An 18,214-nucleotide genomic window follows, 5' to 3' on the forward strand; every position below is an offset into this window, starting at 1 on the left:
AATCCGAAATCCAACTCTAGCAACAAGTTAACTGTTATCTAAGTTTGTACTAGAGTGACACAATCAAAGCTGGCCTTCAGTAACCACTTCATCCCACAAAAGTTGACCAGTTTTCCAAATTACTTTGAAAAGTGAATTAGATTATAAAAATAATAAGATTTGTTAAAGATTTAATTGATTGGGATGATACTTTGCTGGCTTTACCTTCAGACCAGAGATGGTCTCACCAAGAAATTGTTGAACTCACTAGGATAATAAGATGCTGGACTTTATACTTGGTAATTACTTCCAATGAAAGAACCTCAACTGAATTTAAACTGTGGTAATGCAACAAGGTGGAGAAATCCACCATGGAGAGATGGTTCAGGGAGGGGAGAGGGGAATCCCAGTGCCTATAACACTGTGTCACATAATGCAATACAATTAATTTTTAAAAAGTCATTAATGTGAAAAGAGGAAAAATAAGATTTGTTAAAGATTTTGAGAAAATAATTCTGTTTGGTGAAATAGTAATTGCTTATACTTAATACCCCTTTTAGAAAATTGACATTATTAGTTACAATAATTTCAACCTGAATTTCTAAACAATATGTGGTGCGTAAGTGTGTTTCCCCAGATCGTTTCTAGTTTACCAAATGCCATAGGGGCAGTTTTCCTTTTATCAATGAAATAATGTCAAAAGCCTTTTCACAGGGTATTGACACGCAATCCTTGAAAAAAGTTACATTCCAAGTGAATGTCAGTATGAAACTGCAAGTGTGAAATTACATACAATGTAATTTTTATTCAAAACTAAAGCATATTATGTAATTACACATTGCAAATACATATCTGTAAGTGGAACTTTAACTCATGACTTCACAAAACAGGACCACCATTGCTGATTTTTTATTTGAAACATAGTAGGTGTAAGGTTTGTAATAATTGTAATGTTGTCACTCATTAAACTTGTCCTGGAAGCCATGGGTAATCAAATGTGGATATGAATTTTCATCATGATTCACTGAGGATTCATTAACTGGCATTAACCTCAATTTCTTAATCTGTATAATAGCTACTATAAGTAATAATACTTATCTGTGCAAGATTTAAATAAGATGAATCAGTGTGATATAACCTAGTAAACTTCACTCTGTACAGTTATTTGAGCTTGCTGTTATTAATACTAAGTTTATGACCGTGATAAAAGTGACACAGCTGTATCAGCTTCCTGTCCCTTTTCTGTTCAACCAGATTGATCTGGATTCCAGGCATATTGGTTGGGTAACAAGTGAACTTCCAGGAGGTGATAATCACATCATCAAAATTGAATTAAAGGGCCCAGAAAATACATTAAGAGTTCGGCAAGTTAAAGTCCTGGGCTGGAAGGATGGGGAGAGCACAAAGATTGCGGGCCAGATTTCAGCCAGCGTGGCCCAGCAGAGGAACTGTGAAGCAGAGACACTCCGAGTATTCAGACTCATCACCTCTCAAGTGAGTGTCCTGACAACCTGTCCTAGCATGGCTCACATTGACATACACATTTCACGAAGTTAAAGTATTTTGTAAAATGTGTTAGAGACTCATGACTCCAGCTGTGATCATTTTCGTTTCTCCTACCTCTAAATACGTATGGTTTCATGTTGCTTTCATAATCCAGAAAATTAGTGGTGTATATAGCAGGAATAACTTAATTCTTATGCAATCAGTTCTTGAGTCCTGCAGCATTCTTTTTATAAAAAAAGTAGATTTATTTATGTATTTGAAAGTTAGAGTTACAGAAAATGAGGGAGAAAACCGATCTTTCATCTTCTAGTTACTCCTCAAATAGCCTCAACAGGTGGGTCTAGGCCAGGCCAGGCCATGCCAAAGCCAGAGCCACGAGCTTCATCAGAGTCTTTAATGTGCTTGCAGAATCTCAAGACTTGTGCCATCATCTGCAGCTTTCTGAGGCATATTAGCAGGGAGCCAATCTGGAAATAGAACGTCCAGGACTCCATCTAGTGCTCATGGGGACGGGGCAGCAGCTTTACCGGTTAAGTCACAATACTGACTCCAGACCTGTAGCTTTCACAGAAGTAATCCTTCTCACGAGCCTGTCTTCTTCCTCAGGTTTTTGGAAAGCTGATTTCTGGAGATGCTGAACCTACACCAGAACAAGAGGAAAAGGCACTGTTATCATCACCTGAAGGAGAGGAAAAAGTATACAATGTATTTACTTGTATTCTGAAGTTTAATTTCCTTTTTCTCATTTTCATATTTTTGTTCAGTGAAATAATCTTTGCAGTATTACATATTTTAATGGGCATGTGATATTTATTAGTTTATTTATAGGATTGTTTTAAATTATTTGCTTCTTTGAATCTGGGAAGCTGCAAGTGACAGCTCAAATACTTGGGTCACCAACACCCAAAAAAAAGAGCCAAAATGACTTCCTAACTTCTGGCTTCAGCTTGACCCAGTCCTACCTGTGCAGGCTTATAGGAATTGAGCTGGCAAATTGAAGATAATTGCAGCCCCCCCATCACCTCTATGTCTTTGAAATAAATAAATATATGGGGAGGAAAACTCTGAACATTTGCAGACAGGTATTTGTGCAGATATGTTTTCATTTCTCTTAGTTAAAAACCATAGTAATCATAGTATAGTAACCATATGCTTATAAAATAAGAAACTGCCAGGCCTGGCACAGTGGCTCAACTGAATAATCTTTCCCTTGCAAGCACTGGGATACCATATGGGGGCTAGTTCAAGTTCTGGTTGCTTGATTTCCCATCCAGCTCCCTACTTGTGGCCTGGGAAAATAGCAGAGGATGGCCTAATGCCCTGAGCCTCTGCACCCACATGGAACACCCAGAAGAAGCTCCTGGCTCCTACTTTGATCAGCTTAACTTTGAACATTGCAACCACTTGGAGAGTGAACCAGCAGATGAAAGATGTTTCTCTTTCTGGAAGTTTGCTTTTCCAATAAACATAGATAGGGCCTGGCACGATAGCCTAGTGGCTAAGTCCTCACCTTCCATCTGCTGTGTGTATATATATATATATGTGTGTGTGTGTGAGTATATATGCACCTGTTATTTAGAAATAGCCATACATACAAACACTATGAAGTTTTCTCCCTGTGGGCTTTTTAATGACCAGTGAAGCCACAGAAACCGTCCCTGCTACTGAGCAGGAGTTGCCACAGCCCCAGGATGAGACAGGGTCTGCAACAGAATTGTACAGTGATGAGTCTATGCCAGAGCTTGAGGAACAGGATTCCACACAGGTAACTACACAGCAGGCCCAGCTGGCCGCAGCAGCTGAAATCAGTGAAGATCTCGTCAGTAAGGCTAAACAGAGTCGGAGTGAAAAGAAGGCACAGAAGGCTATGTCCAGGCTGGGCTGGCGGCAGGTTACAGGGGTCACCAGTGTCACTGTCTAGAAATCTAAGAATATCCTCTTTGTCACCACAAAACCTGATGTCTACAAAAGCCCAGCGTGAGATGCATTGTTTTGGGGGAAGCCAAGATTGAGGATTTATCTCAGCAAGCATGGCTAGAAGCAACTGAGAAATTCAAAATTGGAGGTGAAGCTGTCTCCAGCTGTACAGGAGGAGAGTGAAGAGGAAGAGGTTGTTGATACAGGTGTGGGAGTAAAGGATATAGAGGTGATCATGTGACAAGCAAATGCGTCCAGAGCAAGGACAGTCCGAGCCCTGAAGAACCACAGCAGTGATGCTGTAAATGCTGTTATGGAATTAACAATGTAACCATCTGAAAAGCAAGAACCTTTTCTTGTTTGGGTGTTTCAAAGAGTAATGCAACTTGGTTCAAAATTTGTCCTTTTTCTAAAATTAATAAAGCTATGGCTTCTTGTTGGATAAAAAAAAAAAGTAGAATAGCTGAATTTAAGGTCCTCAGCACCACATGATTTGTAAAGACACATTCCTTTTCATCACGTTATTTTTCTTAATTGCTCTTCTCATAATTAAATGCAAGATTTCAGCTACTAACACCCTTAATTTTAAAATGAATTTAATCTAAATGGCATAATTTGACTACATTAAAGAAGTCTATGAGAAAATAGTATATTGCTCTAGGTTTCCAAGTCCTAAAATTTTGTTCTTTATGTAGTTACATTAGTCAATAATGATTTCTTCGGGCTTTATTCTTTGTTTTTTGTTGTGTTGTATACCCCAACTTAAAATAATTTTCATAACCATTTTTAGGGTACTTAAAAATGCCAAATATATAAATGTTCAAGAACCTGCCTCTTTTTTTTCTGTGTAAAGGCAACATCAGATGCTGACCTGAAGGAGCATATGGTTGGAATTATATTCAGCAGGAGTAAACTGACTAACTTACAAAAACAGGTTGGTTAATAGCCATTTCATCATCTTTCAAGTTTTTTTTAGGATATATTATTCCTGAAAATGTGTGGGGGCTTTTTTTTATGATGAGCGTTTGGTAGATCCAACAAAACAACATTTTTTCTAGAGAAGAAAAAGTCCTATGCATTACTTTCAAGATTTTCTTGGAATTGTTAACTTTCCTGCCTTATAGTCATTTGTTGTTTTTCATTTTGCATGTAAATTGCTTTATATAGGTGTCAGACGCCCAGCTTTATTAGGTTTAATTTGCATTTGCTATGTAGCAATTAGTAGTGTTAAATAAATCAGATTTAGTATTTTTATGTATGAAATGAGATAGGAAATAATGCTAAAATGTCCATATAATAGGGTAATAACAACAGAAATATGGCACTTGAAAATACATTGCATTGTTTTTCATTTTCCGGGTTTTAACTTTTTTTTTTTTTTTGAGTTAAGAAATTGATATGAAGAATTAACTGGGAAAAAGAACATTAAATTGAGCATCAACTTACATTCAGCTCCTTTTTATTTATTTTACTACTATTAAATCAGACCGACAGATTAATTTTAGGTTTGCTGTGTTGCCTTGAAATAGGTGTGTGCTCACATCGTCCAAGCTATTCGAATGGAAGCCACCAGAGTGCGTGAAGAATGGGAGCATGCCATCTCCAGCAAAGAGAATGCCAATTCTCAGCCCAGTGATGAGGATGCTTCTTCCGATGCCTACTGCTTCGAGCTGCTCTCCATGGTGCTGGCCCTGAGCGGCTCCAATGTGGGCCGGCAGTACTTGGCTCAGCAGCTGACACTGCTTCAGGATCTCTTTTCATTGCTTCACACGGCCTCTCCCAGAGTCCAGAGACAGGTAATGGGTCCTGTCACCTACCTTTTTGCTTTTCTTGTTGATTGAAACGTCAAGAAAAAGTCACACAGCAAAGAGAATCACTATAAGGGCCTTTAAAAATAAATATTTTTTAATTTTATTAATAACCTGTTTTTTTACTACATTTTTTGAGTCTATAACAAGAGATAGAAGAGCAAAATATGATCCATTTTGCTAATGTATTGTGATAATGCCTTATTTCCATGAAATGTATAATGTCATTTAGTCCTGATCAAAATTAAAAGGCTTATTTTTTTCTTGCTGAGCCAGTCAAGAAATTAAAGTGTTTCCGTGGTATTTCTTTGTCAGAGATTTCCAGGTTGCAGAATGACAAGCACATTAAAAGATGAAAACGTAAAGATAAAAATCTTTGAAATGGATCTTTGTATGTTTTCTTTCCAGGTGACCTCCTTACTAAGACGAGTTTTGCCTGAAGTGACCCCCAGTCGTCTGGCCAGCATCATAGGAGTGAAATCCCTCCCCCCAGCGGACATCAGTGATATCATCCACTCCACAGAGAAAGGAGACTGGACTAAGCTGGGGATCTTGGACATGTTTCTAGGATGCATTGCCAAAGCCCTCACTGTACAGCTGAAAGCCAAAGGAACCACCATCACAGGGACAGCTGGCACCACTGTGGGCAAAGGAGTAACAACAGTTACCCTGCCAATGATCTTTAATTCCAGGTTAGCCGTATGCCTCTGCATTAGTACGAAAATAAACCAGAGCCACTGTTCAGATTTAAAATGTGATTTCAGATTTCACTGGCCTACTCACCAAATTAAATTCATAAACAACTGGTCCATGTATAAAAGGAATGGCATATATAATAAGTGTTCCATTTTCAGTTTCTAGTAAATGGAAAATCGGCTATATATTTTGTTACAATATTTGCACATATATATAAAATAAATATGCACATATATATAAAAATGAGCTTCAGTGTTATGTTAATAAGCTTCCATTTTCTGTTACCACATTTAAGTAAATAACATGAGGGGAGTAGATATAATCAATTAATAATTTTTATATTGCATATTTCCTTTTGAAATTCCAGGCATAATTTGAAAATTTGAAAATTATAGGCATAATTTTGTAGTGTTCCATTGGGAAACTTCCTTTTTTAAAAATATCATTTGTTCGTTTATTTATTTGTTTTAAAAAAAAAGAGTTACAAAGAAAAGATGAGACAGAGATCTTCTATCCACTGGTTCATTCCCCAGATTGCCACAGTGTTTGAGGCTAGGCCAAGGCGGTGGCCTAGAACTCTGTTTGGGTCTCCCATGTTTGTGGTGAGGGCCCAAACACTAGGGCCACTTTCCACTGCTATGCCAGGCCCATTACCAGGGTTTTGGATCCAAAGAGGAGCAGCCAGGACATGAACCAGCATTAAGGAGTTGCTGGCACTGCAGGTGGTGGCTTTACCCATCATTCCCAAGTGCCAGCCCCAATTAAGACTTGCTTAAGCTAAAGATAGAACCTAAAAGTAGTATAGGAAAAGATTTACAAACTTGGCAGCATGAAAATGTATGAAACCAACTTAATTGAAAAACTATTTATGCCTATGTAATAGACAATTATTAGACATGCTAGTTACAAACTGCAGAGAAAAGGAAAGATGATTGATAGAAAAATAAATGACAAGAACAGTCATTTAAAAGACCCATTACAAGTAAACAAATATGAATTCAAATAATTGCAAGTAGTAGTGAATAAGTATTTTCATTTGATAGAAATTGTTTCAAACTTTTCGAGTGTCAGATTGATAATTTCTCACTGGATATATATGTTAATATATATCCTTTCACTCATTCAGTCTACCTCCCAAGTTGCTGTACATATGTGTAAAGATGTATGTGAAAGGATATTCTTGAACTGTGTGTAATAGAATATTAGACATCAGAACAGCTACTCAAGCCAGTACATGACAAAAGTCTCACAACACTAGGATGTTAAAGAGTATATTCTTTCCTTCATGTAGCAAGTCTTGCTAGGATTTAAAAAGTTGGCTGAACTAAACAGTGCACTTAGTGACATAATCAATTTGCATTTTGACACAAATTCTTAATTATTTCCATGTAGACTGGAGAAAATTATTTTGCAGTCCATGGACTGTATTTCAGATCAGATATCACTGTTGTAGAAGATCCAAACAGATCTAATGTACAAATGGGAATATTTGATTGGAATCATAAATCAGAATGCTGCCTCGCAGAATTGGTTAGATGACTTTTAATTGGCTTTGTTTCAAAGTATTTTTATTGATTCAATCCTCTGAAGAATTAAATTAGTGCATGCTGAAGCAACATCTTCATCTTTTTATTGGTAGCAATTTACACTGATCCTTTCCTGGTTTGTAAATAGTGGTTTTTCTTTGTAGCTACCTTCGACGAGGTGAGAGTCATTGGTGGATGAAAGGTTCAACTCCCACCCAGATTTCAGAGATCATCATTAAACTTATTAAGGACATGGCATCTGTAAGTTCCCATTCTCCTGACTATACCTACAATGTAGAAACCTTGCTCCACTGTCTGGGTAAAAGTGCTTTACTATGATTTTGTTTTACTTCCAAGACTTATTTTTTAATGTGTTCAGTATTATGCTATTGCTTTTCAGTGAATCATAAACTTTTCACTTGTGTATACTACATTCATTTCAAACTCACCAGTCAATTCACTTAAGAAAAATAGTTATCTAAATCCTCTAAAACTTTTAAGTCAGTAAAACTTCTACATATGGGAGTTTCTCATTCTCTTCAGTCCTCAGGGTTGATGAAGACTTTCTTCTTTATCAGTGCCCATACTGCTAAGATGTTGGCTTTGGAGGTTGAGCTAGGAGTGAGAAAGGCAGGAATTACCTGAGTGTGCCTACTGTTATTTGCCATAAGATGTTGATTCCTAACATTCCACTGTATTTCTGAGGGTGGAGGGTGGCATGAAACATGTGATGTCCTGTGGTGTGGAATAATGGTCCCCAAGAGGCACAGCAAACATGGAGTGTTTTGGAGGTTGAAGAAAATTGAGCTACTCCTTGAAAGATTGATAACATGTACATGTGGGAAGTGGGAGAAACATTCTGTAAAAAAGATTAAATTCTATAATTTTTTTCCCTCTAGCATGAACATTTTCTTAATCTTTGTAACCATCAGATTTTCACACGGTGTTTATTGGTTGAAAATGTTAAGAAACATCTAAATCCTAAAATAGTTAATGTCCATTAAAAATCAAAACAAGAAATAAAGGTAGTTGTAGTTTGAACATGTTTACTGTGGGGTTCTAATAATACTTGTCTAAAGTAATTAGCTCAACTGTATAAATTTCACATTAAATAAATATACTTCTCAAATATGGATATGATAGTGTCTTTGTGGGAGATTTTTACCCAAATATAGTAAGAAATGCTGTTGGACTCTAAGGAAAAGGATTTTGAAAAGTTGAATTTTTCATTGAACAGTGAAGAATTTTTAATTCAAAATCTATGCCTTTTGATCTAAAATGCCACAATCCTAATGCAGTAAAGCTTTCCTTTGGATGTGAGATACGTTTTGAGAGAAGAGAGAGTTACAGGCATTCATCCTAATAGTCAAGTTGCCCACATCCAAGTATCTGCTTTTCATTCCCCACTTTGGCTTGTGGCTCCAAATCCTACTGATGCAAACTCTGGGAGGCAGTAGTGGTGGCTCAAGTAACTGGATTCCTGCCATCTGTATGGAGACCTGGATTTGGTTCCAGGAGCAGCTTTGGCCCCAGCACTGCCTCTGCCATGGAGTGTCTGGGGGCAAATCAACACTTGGAAGCTCTGTTTATCTCTCTCCCTCCCTCCCTCTTAAATTTAAAGTTAATTTTTAAATAAGGAAAATAGTTTGTGATAACATATTTCAGATTACTTATTAAAATACTCTGTTTGGCTCAACAGGGTCATCTGTCAGAAGCATGGTCCCGAGTGACAAAAAATGCTATTGCAGAAACTATCATTGCCTTGACTAAGATGGAAGAAGAATTCAGGTCTCCAGTGAGATGCATTGCAACAACTAGAGTGGGTGTTGTTTAATTTGACCTGAATCACAAACATGTTCCTTTCTAGTATATATTTGAACAGATTTTAATCAATATATTAATTTAATCCATAGTGCCTTTTTTTTTTGTCAAATGTGGTATTCTTTAAAGAGATATAAAGTGTTTATCAATTAAGAGCTAAATACCATGGTCATTATTGCTCATTCTTATGTATTCTGAATCTTTTTTTTTTTTAACCTGTTAAGAAGGCTAGGGATATATTGGTTAGTAAAGGCTAGATTACATTGGGTGCTTGTGTATTCGCTTTCTCTTGACCTAATTGCCGTGGCTCATCACAGATGTTCAGTCAGAATTACGCTGTGAGACACCAAAAGTCCTTCGAAGACAACGCCCCTTGCTACTCCTTCCTGATGACCTAGTTATCCCTAACAGAGTATAATAGCTTTCCTACTGGTCTGTGGGTTTTACTTTGAAGAGAGAACATGCTTGCTTAGGTTGGCATGGTATTGTTGAGAAAGTGGGATTCCTCAGATGAGACACATGTAATAACTTTTAATATGCTGAGATTTCCTGTCCCAGACATACCCAAAAGAGGTCTTGAAATAAGGCAGCATGACAATATTAGAAATGAGTGAATACTAGGAAAAAATTTCTTGGGTTAATCCCCAAAAGTCTGGAAAACAAAAGATAATTTGCCTTTCCATAGAGAAGAACCAGTCTATACCATCAGGCCTGTGAGTATTTCACATCTGAAGCAGGTACTTGGCAATAATCCTTTCCCACTAACCATGTATTCTCTTGTATTTTGAATTCCACTTCTTCTTTTACATGGTGTGGTTTTTCTTTTTCCACCTGCTGCACCATCACTTCCTGTCCATGTCCAGTGATATGCAGTGCATTTCCTAAAGTGGAGTCAACCTAGTGATTTTCCATTTCCTATCAATAAAAACTGAATGTTATCATTTTAGCCTCAGAAAAATTTTTAACTACCTTTGAACAGTTTTCTAAAGTTTGATAGATATCTCTTCTGGAAAAGTACACCAGGTTCAGTGTTAGACCTGTTGGAAAAAAAGACTAATAAGGAATTGTTAATATCTAAAAGAATTTAATATGTACAATGGTATTTTGCAAAGTTCAACAGTCATTGTATCATCTTACTTAGAATTTAATGTCTCTGACAATGGTACTAGATGGAAAAATATGTAGAAAGTGTTGATCTGGTAATTATTATATGTGAAAGTTTACTTATTCATATGTTGCTTATATATTAGATCAATAAAAAATAATTTCATGTGCCAGGCAGAAGACAGGGTGGTTCATCAGAGCAAGTCTTTGTTAAATACTTTCTTTGGTAAATAATGTGCACGTAACACACACAGTAACAACCATGTATGCCTGGTGGCACAGTGGGAACACTTCAGTGCCACTGAAGATGCAGGTCCAATTCAGCCATCATATATTGATGTCCTGTCATGTGTCATAAATTGTGAGTTTTTTAAGATTTTCCTGCTAATTCATCAGTGTCACGGCATTGCCTTCCCACAGCTCTGGCTTGCTCTAGCCTCACTGTGTGTTCTTGATCAGGACCATGTAGACCGCCTCTCTTCTGGGAGATGGATGGGAAAGGATGGACAACAAAAGCAAATGGTAAGATCAGAATCTAATTTTCCTCAACGTTAGCTGTATCGTTGCTTTTAAAAATTAGTAAATACAGGTACAATTAGTGGAATTCTTCAAATATTATGTTCCATTGGCCAAGCTTCTCACAGGTTCTTCATAATCTATTAGAAACTTTAAGAGCTTTTTTTAAATTAGGGAAACAAAAGCAATCTTTCTGAGTCATGTTTCCATCATATCGGATTTTGTTTGCAGTCTGACTCTGGCTCTATCTCTAGATTTTGTACTAAATGTAATCGGTTTTTAGATAGGGAGGAACACAGTAATAGAGGCAGTATGACACCCCTATTCACATGCCTACATCAAGTGACCATGATAGATATGGCCAGATTTCCTGGAAGGAAAATCTCTATATTCGCACTCAGCATGTTCTTGTTTGTTCGGGTTGCCAAATGGGATCACTTTTCGTTTGTCTTACAGAATGTTTACAAAATAAGGAAAATACATCTAAGTCATTAAGCAAAATCTGTGTATTCATCTTAATAGTCATTGAACTTGCATGATGCATTAATCATTGAATTTAAAGCTTTGAGACATTTATAGTTAGGTACACTTGACATCACACTGTTTTGTGTTTTTTAAAGATTTATTTATTCATTTGAGAAGTAGTATAATAGAAACAAACAGCAGGCATTTATCTTCTGATTCATTCCCCAGATCATCACAGAGACACAGGCCATAATGGCCTGGAGTGGTCCAAGCCCAAGCCAGGAGTCTGTACTCCATCTGTGTCTTTCATACTGCTAACAGGAGCCCAAGTGCTTATGCCTTCTTCCTCTGCTTTCCCAGGTGCCTTAGCAAGGAAGCAGAACAACAGTTAGGACTCACTCCTTGCCTCTGATATGGGATACCGATGTCACAGAGTACAGCTTAACCCATTCTGCTACAGTGTCAATCCCCATTCTGATGAATGTCCGTATTCTAAATTGTGTATAGACATCAGAACAACAATCTATTATTGTAAACAAATTTTTTCCAATTGGGGTTGGCACCATGGTGTAGTATGTGAAGCTTCTATCTCTGGAGTTCGCATCCTATTGGATGCCAATTCAAGTCCAAACTGTTCCACTTCTGATCCAGCTGCCTGTTTATGGCCTTGGAAAGCAGGAGAGATGGTTCAAGTCCTTGGATTCCATTCCCATGTGGGAGACCTGGATGAAGCTTCTGGCTCCTGGCTTCAGATCAGCTCAGCTCCTACAGTTACAACCTTTTGGTTGAAACAGCAGATGGAAGATTCTTACTCTCTTCCTCTCTGTGTCTCTCAATCTATCTGTAATTCTGCCTTTCAAATAAAAAAGGAAATGTTTAATTTTAAAAGAATTACCTTTGACTGATGTGATAGTCTGAAATGTTCTTGCTAATCTAATATAAAATGAAACTCTCTCTTTAGCCCATGTGTGATAACCATGATGATGGCGAAACTGCAGCTATCATTCTATGCAATGTTTGTGGGAATTTATGTACTGACTGTGACAGATTCCTTCATCTCCATCGACGAACCAAAACTCATCAAAGACAGGTGATCATTTCTATCTTCATATTCAGAACAGTATTTGGAACATGAAATATATTCAATAAATTCTGAGATAAATGTGGGGCACAGCATGGTATAGTAGATTTTAAATCAAGAACCCTGACTGAGTTCCCAAATATCTCATTTGTTTTCAACTGTAAATTAAGCAATGGGGGTATTCTGAAGATTAAAAGAAGATTGGGAATATCTGGAACTTTCTAGGGAGCTCCACAAGTAGAAATCAGTGTTATTGTTGAATAACATAGTTTTATATGTACTCCTTCAGAGCAATGCATAAATGTATTTTCCCATCCCTTTAAATTAAACAATAGGTGTTTAAAGAAGAAGAAGAAGCTATCAAGGTTGACCTTCATGAAGGTTGTGGTAGAACGAAATTGTTCTGGTTGATGGCTCTGGCAGATTCAAAAACAATGAAGGCTATGGTGGAATTTCGAGAACACACAGGTAAAGTGACTAACAAGTCAAGCATGCCTATCCATTATGACCAAACCAGATGCTACCTCATATAATAAGAATAAAGTTGAGTGCTGTTTTCAGATTTAATTATGACATCATTGATCAAAGTCTATTTTATCAGACAGTGTGTTCTGTGACAAAAAGAGCTCTAGACTAGAAATCAGGAAGCCCTAATTAACTGTGTGACCTGAATCCAGTCATTCACCCTCTCCAGAGCCCTGTGTCTTCGGTGGGTGGTTGTGAAGAGGCACGCGTGGCTGGCAATCTTCAGAGTGCCGTAAGCAGGCCTCTCACGCTGACGGGGGTTCTCCACTGACAGCATGCACTCCCCTGAGGTTCTTTCCCTGTGCTGGTTGTTCCTGCACCGTGTGAGCCTTAGGATCTCGTTTCTCTGTAAGGCTGTAAGGTTTTGTGACATTTTTCAGAGACTTATAGATCTGTTTGTGTTTTTACTAGGATTTTTTAAATGCTATTGTCTCTATTTATAGTAGTAAAATAATATTAAAGGTGGGACGATATAATTCAGATAGTAAGTGTATATTTAATGTGACGAATGTGATCAAGATTTTTGCTTTTTTTTTTTCTGCAACAAGGTTAAAGTTGTATTGGACCTTATAAATTCTCCATTTTTAGCGCCTGTGCCATCTGCCACTTGTCTGACAACAATTGCTGATATGGGGGGGAGGGGATGATGTGATAACAAACCTGAGCAAATTTAACTTGGTATAAATGTCTTTTCATGCTGCAAGAGCGTGGTCTTGTTCCCTGCCCCCAGATTTTTTTTTGTAATTTATCCTATATTATCTTAATCGTTGTTCTAGTACCAAACTGTCCTCATATTCTCGACATGAGCTACCCTTGTAAAAAATACTGCTTCCTGTAATTATTACTCAATTCAGTGTATTAATATTGTATTGACTTTCAAGCTTTATATTCTCATGATAGACTTTCTTTTATGTCTTATAGCTTTGTTAGCATTGGATAATTACGATTTCCTTTTATTCCATCCATTTTAATTTTTATTGTTATATTTTATCTATCTTCTATTTGGAGTAAGGGGCTTGCCCATCTCTTCAGTTGGCTGGTCATTTACTCTTTTTCTATTTATTTTTCTGAAAAAAATGTGAATAAGTAATTTGGGAGTTTATTTGCCTTGAGACAGCTCTTTGGTTCCTTCCTTTTCTTGCTAGATATTCAGTTTCTTTTATCCTTTTTTTGATGGTAATTTAGTTTTAATCAGGACAGCTGCATCCCTTCTGGTGTGAAACTGCCAGGTGATTTCCCAGGAATGTTGACTGATACCTACACAAGGTTTACTTTTTTACAAATTATCAGCTCTATTAAAATATGCAAGAAACATAACCTAAAGGGCTTTTTTTCCTGCTTGAAATTAGGCAAACCCACCACCAGCAGCTCTGAGGCGTGCCGCTTCTGTGGTTCCAGGAGTGGGACGGAGTTGTCTGCAGTTGGAAGCGTCTGTTCTGATGCAGACTGCCAGGTGAGTTGCTGTTGTACCGTTAGTCCAGCCCAGGGAGGAGTAATACACATGCCCATTCCCACGTGACCTGGTATATGTAAGAGCTTAGCTTAGCACTACTGCAATCTTTCTGTTGCTTTTATCAAGAGTTAAATACTTCGTAGAAGCTAGAGAACGAAACAAATAAGCCTCTCGAGCCCAAACTAGAATTTCTTTGTTTCTCCAGTTCCACAATTACATGTGTTGAATGCTTAATTATATACTGGAAACAGCTTAAAATAATCTGTGGGCTATATTTCCTACACCTCTTCCACAGTTTATTCACTTAATCCCTGAAAATAAACTTATTGTATCTGATAATTCTTCGTCCTAAATATGATTTTACATCATTCTATGCATTCTAAGTACTTTTGGATCTTTAAAATTTAGATAATGCTGAAATATCAAGAGGTAGTTTTTTTAATTTCTATTTTGGCAAAATAAGAGAGCTAGTTCAGAGATTATATTCCAGCAATGTGTGCTGCTTGCCAAGGCATGATAGCAAATGCATCAAAGTTGTAATTCACTTTGTGCCAGAATTTCCTTTGCCTGTAGTAAATTTCTTAAAATCACATTGAAAGAAAAATACTTTTCTAATTATTACAAGTGTCTCAAGCAATGAATAGACATAGCTTTATTATTACTGGTTGTAATAGTTACTTCCTGTGGGAAAGTAATCATAGAACATGAATACAATAGATGTAATTACCAAAATGCTTGTCTTTTTGATCATTGTCTGCCTTCCTTGTTCATCGTTAACAGGAATATGCCAAGATCGCGTGTAGTAAGACCCATCCCTGTGGCCATCCCTGTGGCGGTGTTAAGAATGAAGAGCACTGTCTGCCCTGTCTCCATGGCTGTGATAAAAACGCCACAAGCCTGAAGCAAGATGCAGACGACATGTGCATGATCTGCTTCACCGAAGCCCTCTCCGCAGCGCCCGCCATTCAGGTTGCTGTGCTTTTAGCCGCGTCTGCGCTCTGGGCGGAAGTCAGATAGAAGGATGACCGAAATCTCTTTATGTCACAGGGCAGAAGTGTTCTGTTATATACGTCTGCCAGGCTAGTCAAAGAAAACCTCTGTCTCTTCATGGTCTCTTTTTGGACATTTTGCATACCAACTTCACTTGTGATTTTTATGAACCCATGTCACCCAGATATATACAAAATGTTCAAAAGAGAGAAGTTTAGTCGTACTAAAGGTAGTCTTTCCTGAATCTCTGAAGTCCCACATGATTTTTACAAGTCATTATGTAATTGATCTATACCTGGCAGCAATTATTTCTGTACATTATAGAAGTCGATACTGGATTTCTTAAACAAGGGGTTTAACTTACCAGTTTATGTGTATTTTCAATTCTTACGAGTTCATAATAATGAGTATTCTCAAAACTATCCTAAATAATCTATGAATGGTTGTATCAAAACTGAAGAGTGTTTTTTTTAAGACTGATTTTTATTGGAAACTCAGATATACAGAGATGAGGCAAGACAGAAAAGAAGATATTCTGTCCACTGATTCACTCTGTAAATGGCCACAAAAGCTGGAGCTGAACCAGTCTGAAGCCAGGAGCCCAAAGCCCCTTCCAGGTCTCCCACGTGGGTCCATGGTCCCAAGGTTTTAGGCTGTCCTTGACTGCTTTTCCAGACCACAAACAGGGAGTAGAACAGGCACCTGTATGGAATCCTGGACATGCAAGATGAGGACTTTAGCCAATAGACTACTATGCCAGGCTCAGAACTGAAAGCTTTCGAAATGGCTCATAAATAATAATGAAATAATGAAAGTTCATTATCTTTATTTCTAGATTTTCCCATAACTTGTCTAAGTAGAACTGTACATGGACTTTTTGCCCAAATATGTTAGTGCTTTTATCAGTACCATATATGTTAATATCTTTCTCGTTTCTTTCTTTAAGCTGGACTGTAGTCACGTGTTCCACTTACAGTGCTGTCGACGAGTGTTGGAAAACAGATGGCTTGGTCCAAGGATAACATTTGGATTTATATCTTGTCCAATTTGCAAGGTATAAAAGGAATCTGAAATTATGTACTATTTATTTTCATCTTTTTGTTTTCAAAAATAAGTATCTGTCAGCATCTCTGTGACCCTGCCAGTATACACAGCAGCCTCCTCATCCAGGTGGTGCCAGAGCATCTTAGGGAGTCTGTCTAGCTGCCATTGTGTATTTGAAAACAACTACGGATTAAAAGCTTGTATGACTTTGTTTTTTAAAAAAGGAGGAGGAGAAAACTGAGGAAAAACCTTGCTACATTAAATGTTTCACATGGGCAAATTCATTTAAACATCATTATGCATCACTACTTTCAGACCTCCTGAGGGTCCGGATCACATGCCACATGTCAGCAAAGGCTGACAACCAGGTGGAAGGAGCTGCCTGTGGACACTGACACCTGCCGTGAAAGACTGGAGGTGAAGGTTTCAGTGCCGTTAGGTGCTTTGAGAGTGAGCTAAGTAAGCAAAAACCTGCACATTTCTCTGCAGGAGTATTTAGCAGAGTAGGAAGTTGTTTTGACAAGCTAATAATGGCTTTAATAAGTTGTTTAAAAACGTGACAGTGCCGTCCTCGCTACTTTTACTATTGTCCTATTAAACTTTTCTAGATTTTTTTTTGTCTTCATAATTGCAAGCTGATGTGAAGTTTAGCATGGGGATGCAATCATTTCTTTTAGATTAAGGAATAATAAAAAAGATTATGGTATCTAATTTTCACTTTTCATGTGGATGCCATAAAGGAGAGTCATAGTTAAGAGTTTGCAAAGATACTTGAAAGTGGTGCAGAAAATATCCTGCTGAGGAACCAACACACTCATACATACACACCCACTCACCCCCAACAGAGGAAGGGTATGCAGATATTGTATTTATGGCACCCACGTGAGCTTTATTCTCAGAAGAACTAAGGCACCCAGAGATACATTTAGACCCAGGAAGTGGGAAGGGAATAAAATGGGATTTTCATGTACTGGGTCCTGTGTGCCCCATTTGTTACATGTCTGTTCTGATTCCTTGAAAATATGTGAATATAAGGACTTTTCCAAGATTTTTTTAAGGTTTAATTATTTATATATTTTTAAAGATTTATTTTTTATTGCAGAGTCAGATATACAGAGAGGAGGAGGGACAGAGAGAAAGATCTTCCGTCCGATAATTCACTCCCCAAGTGGCCGCAATGGCCGATGCTGTGCCGATCCGAAGCCAAAAGCCCAGATCCTCTTCTGGGTCTCCCACACGGGTGCAGGGTCCCAAGGCTTTGGGCTGTCCTTGACTGCTTTCCCAGGCCACAAACAGGGAGCTGGATGGGAAGTATAAGCTGCTGGGATTAGAACTAGTGCCCATATGGGATCCTGGCGCATTCAAGGCGAGAACTTTAGCCAATAGGCTACCTTACCGGGCCCTTCCAAGATTATTTTTAAGTAGCATTTTATTTAGAAGATGTTTACTGAAAGGCTATCCTGACAAAATGCTTAGTGCTTAGAGGCATTCTAAATGTTTGTTGGATTAATTATTCTGCTAAAGAATCTAACTTTTTAAATTTCAGAACAAAATCAACCATATAGTATTAAAGGACCTACTTGACCCAATCAAAGAACTCTATGAGGATGTCAGAAGAAAAGCCTTAATGAGGCTGGAATATGAAGGTCTACATAAGAGTGAGGCTATCACAACGCCTGGTGTGAGGTTTTATAATGATCCAGCTGGCTATGCCATGAACAGATACGCGTATTATGTCTGTTATAAATGCCGAAAGGTATGCTATAAGTTATACTATGTTTTA

At 37.7% G+C, this 18,214-nt stretch overlaps 1 protein-coding gene and 1 pseudogene across 2 annotated transcripts in view; both read left to right on the forward strand.

Moving 5' to 3' along the window:
- The window catches only part of MYCBP2 (MYC binding protein 2), a 208,949-nt gene that overhangs the window by 183,056 nt on the left and 7,679 nt on the right, over window positions 1-18,214 (forward strand). Inside the window, exons 67-80 of one of the 2 annotated variants that reach the window (XM_040991268.1) lie at window positions 1,234-1,473; window positions 2,092-2,190; window positions 4,256-4,336; window positions 4,932-5,198; window positions 5,619-5,902; window positions 7,597-7,693; window positions 9,132-9,251; window positions 10,778-10,879; window positions 12,300-12,428; window positions 12,755-12,887; window positions 14,294-14,397; window positions 15,178-15,366; window positions 16,334-16,441; window positions 17,978-18,187. In XM_040991268.1, the coding sequence (XP_040847202.1) occupies window positions 1,234-1,473; window positions 2,092-2,190; window positions 4,256-4,336; window positions 4,932-5,198; window positions 5,619-5,902; window positions 7,597-7,693; window positions 9,132-9,251; window positions 10,778-10,879; window positions 12,300-12,428; window positions 12,755-12,887; window positions 14,294-14,397; window positions 15,178-15,366; window positions 16,334-16,441; window positions 17,978-18,187 (2,163 nt within the window). The remainder of the gene's footprint in view (window positions 1-1,233; window positions 1,474-2,091; window positions 2,191-4,255; window positions 4,337-4,931; window positions 5,199-5,618; window positions 5,903-7,596; window positions 7,694-9,131; window positions 9,252-10,777; window positions 10,880-12,299; window positions 12,429-12,754; window positions 12,888-14,293; window positions 14,398-15,177; window positions 15,367-16,333; window positions 16,442-17,977; window positions 18,188-18,214) is intronic. The other variant, XM_040991267.1, reaches the window with a different exon arrangement.
- LOC121163631 lies at window positions 2,998-4,249 on the forward strand (annotated as a pseudogene).

The sequence above is a fragment of the Ochotona curzoniae genome, unplaced genomic scaffold (assembly GCF_017591425.1).
Source record: "Ochotona curzoniae isolate NIBS_2020 unplaced genomic scaffold, NIBS_Ocur_1.0 contig_64, whole genome shotgun sequence".
NCBI lineage: Eukaryota > Metazoa > Chordata > Mammalia > Lagomorpha > Ochotonidae > Ochotona > Ochotona curzoniae.